We start from the raw sequence: 8,717 nt of genomic DNA, 5'->3' as shown, positions 1-8,717 counted from the left end.
ATGGATGGACTGGGCGAGGTCTAGAGCCCCCCAGGACCCCTTTAGGACTCCTCAGGACCCCTCTAGGGGCCCCGTAGGACCTCTCCAGGGCCCGTCTAGCGACCCCTATAGAGCCCTCTAGGGCCCCCACGGGGTCCCCCAGAGTCCCTCACGAGCCCCGAAGGACCCCTCTTGGGACAACCAGGACCCCTCTAGAGACACCCAGGATCCCTCTAAAGCCACCAGCACCCACAGGACGTCTAAACAGCCACCCAGAACCCATTTAGTGATGTCAAGAACCCCTCTAGGGACCACCAGGACACCTCTAGCACCTCCAGGACCCCTTTACAGACCCCCAAGATGCCTCTCGACTCTCCAGGATGACTCTAGGATTCCCCAGGACCCCCTGAATCATTCTAAGACCTTCCTAGAGCCTTATGGGACCCCGCTAGAACCATGCAGCAGGCCCCTAGGGGCCCCCAGGACCCCTCTAGGACCCCCAGAACTCCTTTAAGGATGCCTAGAAATCATCTAGGGATGCATAGGACCCCTCCAGAACCCCCGTGATGACTCTAGGGGTCCCCAGAACCGCCCAAATAACTCTAAGGCTCCTCGAGACCCCTCTAGAGCCCCTCGAGGGACCCCAGGACTCCTCTAGAACCCCCGAGCATCCCTCTAGAACCCCCAGAAGCCCTCTAGGCCCCCGCAGGATACCCTGAATCCCTCTAAGAAGCCCCAGGGCCCCTCTAGGGACCCACAGGATTTCTCTAGACCCTCCAGGACCAATCTAAGAACTCCCAGGACCCCCTGAATCCTTCTAAGAAGCCCCAAGTCCCCTCGAGATCCTCACAGGACCACTCCAGGGACAACCAGCACCCCTCTAGGGACCCCCAGAACCCCTTTAAGGACCCCCAGGAACCCTCTAGGGATTCCCCAAGACCCCTCTGGAATCCCCTAGGATCCTTCTAAGACCCCCCCCAGGGCCCCTTTAAGGACCTGCAGAATTTCTTTAGGGATCCCAGAACCACTCTAGGGCCCCTCAGGGCCCCCCTGAATCCCTCTAAGAACCCCCAAATCCCCTCTAGATCCCCGCAGGACCCCTCAAGGGACAACCAAGACCCATGTAGTGACCCCCAGAACCCATGTAAAGATCCCCAGGACCCCTCTAGGGACCCCCAAGACTCCTCTAGAACACCCCAGGATACTTCTATGACCTTCCCCGGACCATAGAGGGGTCCTGGGGAGGGGGGGAGTTGTGTCTCCAGAGGGGTCCTGGCCTTCCCTATAAGGATCCTGGGGTCCCTACACGGGTTATGGGGGGTCCTAGAGAGGCCCTGGGGGAGGGGGGGGCCTAGAGGATTCCTGGGCTTCCCTGTGGGCTTTTGGGGGTCCTGAAGGGGTCCTGGGGGGCCCCAGAGGGGTCCTGGTGTCCCTCGAGGGATTTGGGGGATCCTAGAGGGGACCTGAGGAGTTGCTAGAGGGGTTCTGGGGTCTCTAGAGGGTTCTGAGGGGTCATAGAGAGGGCTTGGGCAGCTCCAGGGGAGTTCTGGGCTTCACTCTAGGTGTTTTGGGGGTCCTAGAGGGGTCCTGGAGTCCCTAGAGGGGGCCCTGTAAACCCCACCAGCACCTTGACCCCCCACGACTCTCTTCCCCCTCCAGCCCCCCAGTTCCCCCCAACACCCTTAGGGCTTCGCCCTAGCCCCGCCCCCAGGCCCCGCCGCAGCCAATGGGAGGGGCCCGTCCCCGCCCCAGCCAATGGGAGGGGCCCGTCCCCGCCGCAGCCAATGGGAGGGGCCCGTCCCCGCCGCAGCCAATGGGAGGGGCCCGTCCCCGCCGCAGCCAATGGGAGGGGCCCGTCCCCGCCCCAGCCAATCGGAGCCGCGTCCGCGCGGGTCCAACCGCCGTCGGGGCTGCGGGAGCCCCAACCGCATCGCGGAGGTTCGGGCGGCAGCGGGTCCGGGGGAGGCAGCGAGCGGCGGGTCCGGGGGAGGCGGGGAGGGGCGGGGAGAGGGGGAGAGAGGGAGGGGAGGGAAGGGGAGAGAGAGGAGAAGGGGCAGGGGGGGAGAATGGGGGGAGAGGGGGGAGGAGGAAAGGGGAGTGGCCTCACGTGCCTCCCAGGACCCATCTAGGACCCCCAGGACCCCTCTAGGGACCCCCCAGGACCTCTCCACGACCCCCAGGATCCCTCTGGAGCCCCCCAGGCCCCATCTAGGACCCCCCCCGGCCCCGTCTCGGGACCCCCAGGACCCCTCTAGGGACCACTAGGATGCCTCTATGTCCTTCAGGACCCCTCTAGAGCCCCCCAGGACCCCGCTAGGACTCCTCAGGACCCCTCTAGGAACCCCCTGAAGGACCTCTCCACCACCTCCAGGGCCCCCCTAGGGATCCCTAGGAGCCCCCTAGAGCCTCGGGACCCATTTAGTGATGCCAAGGACCCCTCTAGGGACCCACAGAACCCCTATAGAACCCCAAAAACCCCTGCAGGACCCCCCAGGACCCGTCTGGGGTTCCCGCCTGGGGGAATTGGGGTGGGAAAAAGGGAGAAGGAGCAGCTTGTGGAAGAGACTCTTGCAGCCCTTCCTGCAGTACCGCGATGCGGCCACACGGCGGCGGCACTGAGCTGGGGGGGGCGCTCTTTTCCCCTTTGATCCCCACCTTGTTGCAGGGGAGCTCGAGAGGCGGCCTGGAGTTCCCTAAAGGGGTTCTGTTGAGCCCTAGAGGGGTTCTGGGTCCCCGGGGTGTTCTAGGAGGTCCTAACGGGGTCCTGGGGGACTCCAGAGGGGTCCTGGGGTCCCTAGAGGGGTTCTGGGGTGTCCTATGGGTGTCTTGCGGGGGTGCCTAGAGGATTCCTGAGGTTCCCTCTAGGGGTTTGGGGGTCCCAAAGGGGTCCTGGGGGACTCCAGAGGGGTTCTGCTGTTCCTAGAGGGATTCGTGGGGTCCTAGAGGGATCCTGGGGGGTTCCTAAAGGGATTCTGGGGGGTCCTAGAGGAGCTGTGCAGAAGGAAAGAAAGGGAGAGGAGGAGGGAAGAGAGGGAGAGCAGGGTGGGAGGGAGAGAGGGGAGAGGGAGAGGAGGGATGGGAGAGAGAGAGAAAGAGGGGAGAGGGAGGGGGCAGGAGAAGGGGGGCAGAGGGAGAGGCCGGGCCAGAGGAGGCCTCAGTGCTGAGGGTGCTGAGGATCAGCCCAGGGCCCTGGCAGCCAGGCTGCAGCCCAGTCCCGTTGCTGCCTGCGCTGACGCCCTCGCCTGCGTCCCACGTGCAGTTGATGCTCGAGGCGACCCTTCCGCTCGAGGCGATTCCCGAAGCGATTCCTGAGGCGATTCCTGAGGCGATTCCCGAGGCGATTCTCGAGGCGATTCCCGAGGCGATTCCCAAGGCGATCCCTGCAGTGATCCCCGCGGTGCTGCTGCAGCCGCTCCCGGCGATCCCCGAGGCCCGGCAGAGCTCAGCCCCGGGCTCAGCCCCATCAGCCGCAGCTCCAGCGCGATGTGGTGCGGCGCAGCCGGTGAGCGGGGAGCGGTGGCAGAGGGGGGTGCGGGGAGCCGAGGGGCTCTGGAGGCCGGGGGCACAGAGCTCGGCAGCCTCTAACTGGTGCGTTAGACGGGGGGCAGAGCTACGAGCGAGTTGGGCTTTGGATGGCACGAGCGCTGGGAGTCCCGCTCGTCTGCGAGGGGGGATGTGGCAAAGCGCCGGCTTGGCTGCCTCGGGAAGGCTCTCCTCTGGGCTCTTGCGTAGCTGTCAGACAATATTGATGCATGTGAGTGCAGGTAAACGAGGATCCAAAATGCAGAGGAGCCAAACGACCGCTCGGCCAGATCGCTACATTCCCAGCCGTCGCGCTCTGAGGATGGAGGTGGCCAAGTTCCTCCTGAGCCAAGAGCAGGACCCTGCCTTGGTGTCACCCACCAAGAAGGTGAGCGTGTTGCTGAGTTGCAGGGACTGCGCTGCTCCCTCCCAAACGCCCTCGCGGCCTTTCCCAGGGAAGCAAACTGTAAGTTGTGTCGCGTGGTTGCGTGAGGCTGACAGCCCCGAGCGCCGCTGCCTCCAGCTCTGCCCTTGAGGAGCCGGGGATGAGGTTGGAGCTGTAGGGCCTGGGAATGGAACGGGGACGCGGGACCCTGAGCGAAGCTGTTCTGTAGGGACGTGTCCCTGGGAAGAGCCTCTGGCCCTTGTGGGAGCCAAACACAGCTTTGCTCCGTTTTAAAGCCTCATCGGCCCAGGGTACAGAGCTCCTAGGCTGTGAGCCTGTGCCCAGGGACACTGCTGGCGGGAGCTGTTCCAGCACAATGTCTGCGTGGGGAGCCGCTCTGGAACGTGTCTGCTGGGTTCTGAAATCTCTGTAGGAAGCATTTGGTTCCTTGTGGCTGTGTCCGCTGGCCGTGAGACGCTGACCTGGCCGCTCTTCTGTGCTCAAATGTGAGCAGGAGAGCTTGCTGGTGTCTGAGGAAAAAACCCTTGGAGCTGTGTCACGGGTTAGCCCCAGCCCGGCTGATTTCAGCAGCTAAAACCGTGCAGTTGCGCTCCCAAATCCCTCCACTCCCTACCCCTGGAAAGGGGGAAAGGGAAATGAGAGGAATGAGACTTGTGAGTTGGAAACTAAAACCGCAGCTTTAATTAAAATTACAATAATAATAATAATAACGGTTATTGATCTTATTAGGAGTGGTAATATATATACACACAAATATCTGAGATCGCGCCCTCGATGACTCAACGTCACCACAGATCCTGCAGAGCAGAATCGAGGGAATGGCTCCACAGCCAGGAGGGAGCTGAGCTCAGGAACTGGAGTCAGGAACACGCGGGTCCAGGGTCGGGGGCAAAGAGAGAGACGAGGTCCTCAGCGGCCGTCACAGAGGAGGGGGCCGACCCTCGTGGTCTTTGGGTTTCAAAGCGAGGGTGACGTAGATGGGATGGAATCCTCCGTTGGTCGCTTTGGGGTCACCTGTCCTGTTCGACCTGCCTTGACAGGCGCGCCAGAAAGCCTGGGCAGTGAGGCTGAACGGCTTCGATGTGGAAGAGGCAAAGATCCTGAGCCTCAGTGGAAAGGCTCCGAGCCCTGCGGCAGGTGAGGGACAGGCTCTGGGTGAGTCGACTCGGCTGGAGAGCCCTGGGCAGGGGAACAGCGGCACAGAGGCTCCGCATTTGGAGGCATCGACCGGCTTCTGGGAGCTGCTGTGCACACCGGGCTCTCCCTAATCCTTAGGTGTCCAGCGGCTGAGGGGCTGTGTGACAGCTCCAGAGAACTGATTTACCAGAGCTGGTTCAGCAGTTCACCCCGGCAGTGCCGTTAGCGCCCTGCACTCTTCTGAGCGTGGCTCTGCTCTCAGGGCTGCATTTTCCCCGGGAGGGATTTCTCCTCGGGTGAGCAGGGCTTAGCTGGGAGGAAACGGGACCTCCGGTTAACAGAAGTGTTTCTCTGCACACAGGCTTTCAGAACAACGTCACAGCGCTCTGCGGGCACGAGGTGATGCCTGGGTGCGGCAGGAGGAAGGGCAGATACATTCCCTGCGCGCCAGAGGGGGTCCTGGATGCCCCAGACATCCGTGATGACTATTGTAAGTGGGCTGCGATGTCGCGTGCTGGGCATTGAGATCGTTGTGTAGCGCAGTGCGGTTCCTAGGCCAGCGTGGTCTGAGGGACTGGAGCTCTGCCTGGGCTGTTTCGGTCTCTTCTGCCCTCGGGCTGGCATGGACCACTTCTGGGGTGAAGCCTTGTAGGAGCAGTGGTCCCGAGTGCTGGGCAGGTGGCTTGGACTGGGGCTGGGGGACACGCATACCTGGTGGAGGTGGAATAGGGTTGGACTCGGTGATCCGGTGGGTCTCTTCCAACCTGGTTATTCTATGATTCTATGATGAGCACCGGTGAAGGGCAGGGCTCTCCAGGGCAGCGCAGGGTGGCCTGCATTGCATTGCTCTTCCAAACTGTAGATCTGAATCTCCTGGACTGGAGCTCTCAAAACCTCCTGGCGCTGGCTCTGGACACCACTGTCTACCTGTGGCACCACGTCTCTGGGGAGATCATCAACCTCATGGAGACGGAGCACATAGCTGATTACGTTTCGTCTGTGTCGTGGGGTAACGGAGGCAGCTGCCTGGCTGTTGGCTTGAGCAACGGTGAGGTCCAGGTGAGTGCAGGAGTCGAGCTGGAGCTGTTTAGGGGTTGCTGGAGCTGTGGGGCCTTGGGACGAAGGCTTGGCTGGCGCTAGAAGGATGCAACGCGCTCCGACTTGCCTGGTGTGGGCTGGAGATGTCCTCCGGCAGTGAGCAGCTGCGGCAGTGAGGCAGAGCTTGGGTTTGGGGTTCCTGACCCCTGGCGTTCTCCTTCCGTTCTGCGGGCAGGGGATACAAATTGTTCCCTGCTCCCAGAGTGAGCAGGCTGAATGGCAGAGCCTGCGCGCTGCGGTTTGTAGGGCAAAGCAACGGGGCTGGTGTTTCCTGGCCCTCTGGAGAACTTGTTGTTCTGCTTCCCTAGCTGTGGGACGTGGAGCGTCGGAAACGTGTCCGCACGCTGAGCAGCCACGTGTCCCGTGTCGGGTGTCTCAGCTGGAACAGCTACATCCTGTCCAGGTAAAGCAGTGGGTGGGGTTGGAAGGGCGGAGCGGAGCTGGTGCAGATCCTTGTGGATGTGCTCGGCTCACGCCAAGAGCCCGGATCTGCCGGCAGCACCGGTGTGAAACCCTGCGGCAGGTGCAGCCGTCCTGCCCCAGCGCCAGGATGGCTTTTCCCAGCACTGTGTGCAGCCTGACCCTGTGAGCCTTCTCTCTGCAGCGGGGCTCGCAGCGGCTGCATCCAGCACCACGACGTCAGAGTCGCTCAGCACCAGGTGGCCACGCTTGCTGGTCACACGCGGGAGGTGTGTGGCCTCAAGTGGTCTCCAAACGGCCGCTTCCTCGCCAGTGGTGGTGACGACCACGTGGTGAACATCTGGCCGAGCAGCCAGGGGGGCCGTGGAGGATTTGCTCCAGCGCAGAGCTTCCGTCAGCACCAGGGTGCTGTCAAGGTGAGCGCGGGGCAGCTGTGGGCTCGCGTTTGTGTGCGAGGCAGCCGTGCGGCACTGCCTGCGCGCAGGGTGCTCGTTGCACGCCTCAGGCTGACCCCTCTTCTGGCAGGCTGTGGCGTGGTGTCCGTGGCAGCCCAGCGTTCTGGCCACTGGAGGCGGAGGCGGCGACAAACGCATCCGCCTCTGGAACGTGTCTTCTGGCACCTGCCTGGGCAATATCGATGCCCGCTCCCAGGTGAGACGTGAGCGTCGGCTTGGATGTAAACAGCTTGTGGTGGGACGCCTGAGCGGAGCTGCTGGCTCCTGAGGCCCCGAGGCAGGGCCGAGGAGGGGGCCGTGCTCCTCTCGGGGTGCTGAGCATCGGCACGAGCAGCTTGTCTTCCCTGCATTGCCGCCTCCTGCCAGGTCTGTTCCATCGTGTGGTCGACCACCTACAAGGAGCTCATTTCGGGCCACGGCTCCGCAAAGAATCAGCTGGTGATCTGGAAGTATCCAGCCATGTCCAAGGTCACTGAGCTGCAAGGTAGGCAGGGCCCTTTGCCTGGGGCAGGGAGGGCTGCTGGCGGCTGAAGGAGATGTGATCCTTGGGTGGAGCGGAGCGGTGGCCCGAGCTGGAGCACGGCTGGTGCGGGCTGCTGAGCAGAGGCGTGTGCTGCTCGAGGGAGGCCCTCCTGGGGGCTGCTGAAGGAACGCTGTTGGTGCAAATGCCCGCCTGGGCTGTGAATTCCTGCTGCTGCAGCCCGGTGCGGGGCCAGCTCTGCGAGCTGCTGGGGTTCCCGGGGCCCACGCAGTAAATGTGAGCGTGGTGGCAGAAGCAGAGGGAGCGGGGCGTGCGCCGAGCGGCCCGTCCCTGAGCGCACACCTCCTCTTCAGGTCACACGGCGAGAGTCTTGAGCATGGCTCTGAGCCCCGATGGCGAAACAGTGGCCTCGGCTGCTGCGGATGAAACGCTGCGACTCTGGCGCTGCTTTGCGGTGGATCCCATCAGGAAGAAGGAGAGAGAGAAGGCAGACATAGTCCAGAGCAGCTTCATTCGCCAGGCCATACGATGAGGGCATGGGGGTGGGGGGGGAGCGGGGAAACCTGGTTTCCCCTGTACATAGTTTCAATGGTTTCCCCTGTACATAGTTTCAATGGTTTCCCCTGTACGTAGTTTAAATGTTAATAAATGTTAATTAAGGTTTTAAAATTAACCAAGTGCTTTCCTTTGTCTTTTTTATGGAGTCTGCTGGAAGAGAAGGCCGTGGCTGATGGGAGCAAGCCCAGCGTGGATGCGGAGGACGAGTCCCGCGGTGTCCCAGCAGGACGGTCTCCAAGCCTGGGTCCCCTGCCTTCCTGCGTGCCGAGGAGGTTGCAGCGCCCTGCGCCCTGCGTGCTGCTCACAGAGACAGCCCTGGGGTGACGGCTGGGACGTCAGCGACTCGGGAGCGATCGCAGGGAAGCGTCTGCCGAACCGCCGAGCCCAGAGGCGTGTGGGAGCTGAGAGACCTCCTGGGAACGGCTGATGGTGTCGCCTGGGGATACCTCGTGACGGACTTGTGGTAAAGGCTCTCTAGAAGGCCCTTAAGGCCTCTGGGGAAGGGCTGCTCGTGTGGGGACCGGTGGGTCCTTTTCTAAGGAATTGAATAACGTGAGCCGGGGGTGGCCAGGGCCTGCGGGCAGCGGCGACACCGGTGCTCCTGATTCAAGGAGCTGAAAAGAGCTACGGGAGGAAATGCAGCTGCCTTTCTAGGGGTAAA

The 8,717-nt window shown here is 62.6% G+C and overlaps 1 protein-coding gene across 1 annotated transcript; it reads left to right on the top strand.

The window, feature by feature from the left end:
• On the top strand, positions 1 to 8,030 carry LOC138723318 (cell division cycle protein 20 homolog). Its single transcript, XM_069862266.1, has 11 exons — positions 1 to 18; positions 143 to 260; positions 3,741 to 3,889; positions 4,948 to 5,044; positions 5,406 to 5,534; positions 5,907 to 6,103; positions 6,451 to 6,545; positions 6,747 to 6,978; positions 7,088 to 7,213; positions 7,384 to 7,501; positions 7,852 to 8,030. Exons 1-11 carry the CDS (start codon positions 1 to 3, stop codon positions 8,028 to 8,030), a joined length of 1,458 nt encoding a protein of 485 aa, XP_069718367.1.
• The last annotated feature ends 687 nt before the right edge of the window (positions 8,031 to 8,717 follow it).

The sequence above is a fragment of the Phaenicophaeus curvirostris genome, chromosome 8 (genome assembly GCF_032191515.1).
Source record: "Phaenicophaeus curvirostris isolate KB17595 chromosome 8, BPBGC_Pcur_1.0, whole genome shotgun sequence".
In the NCBI taxonomy this organism is placed as follows: Eukaryota; Metazoa; Chordata; class Aves; order Cuculiformes; family Cuculidae; genus Phaenicophaeus; species Phaenicophaeus curvirostris.
Note: the sequence above shows the minus strand (reverse complement) of the source record. Positions and strands in the feature narration are given on the sequence as shown.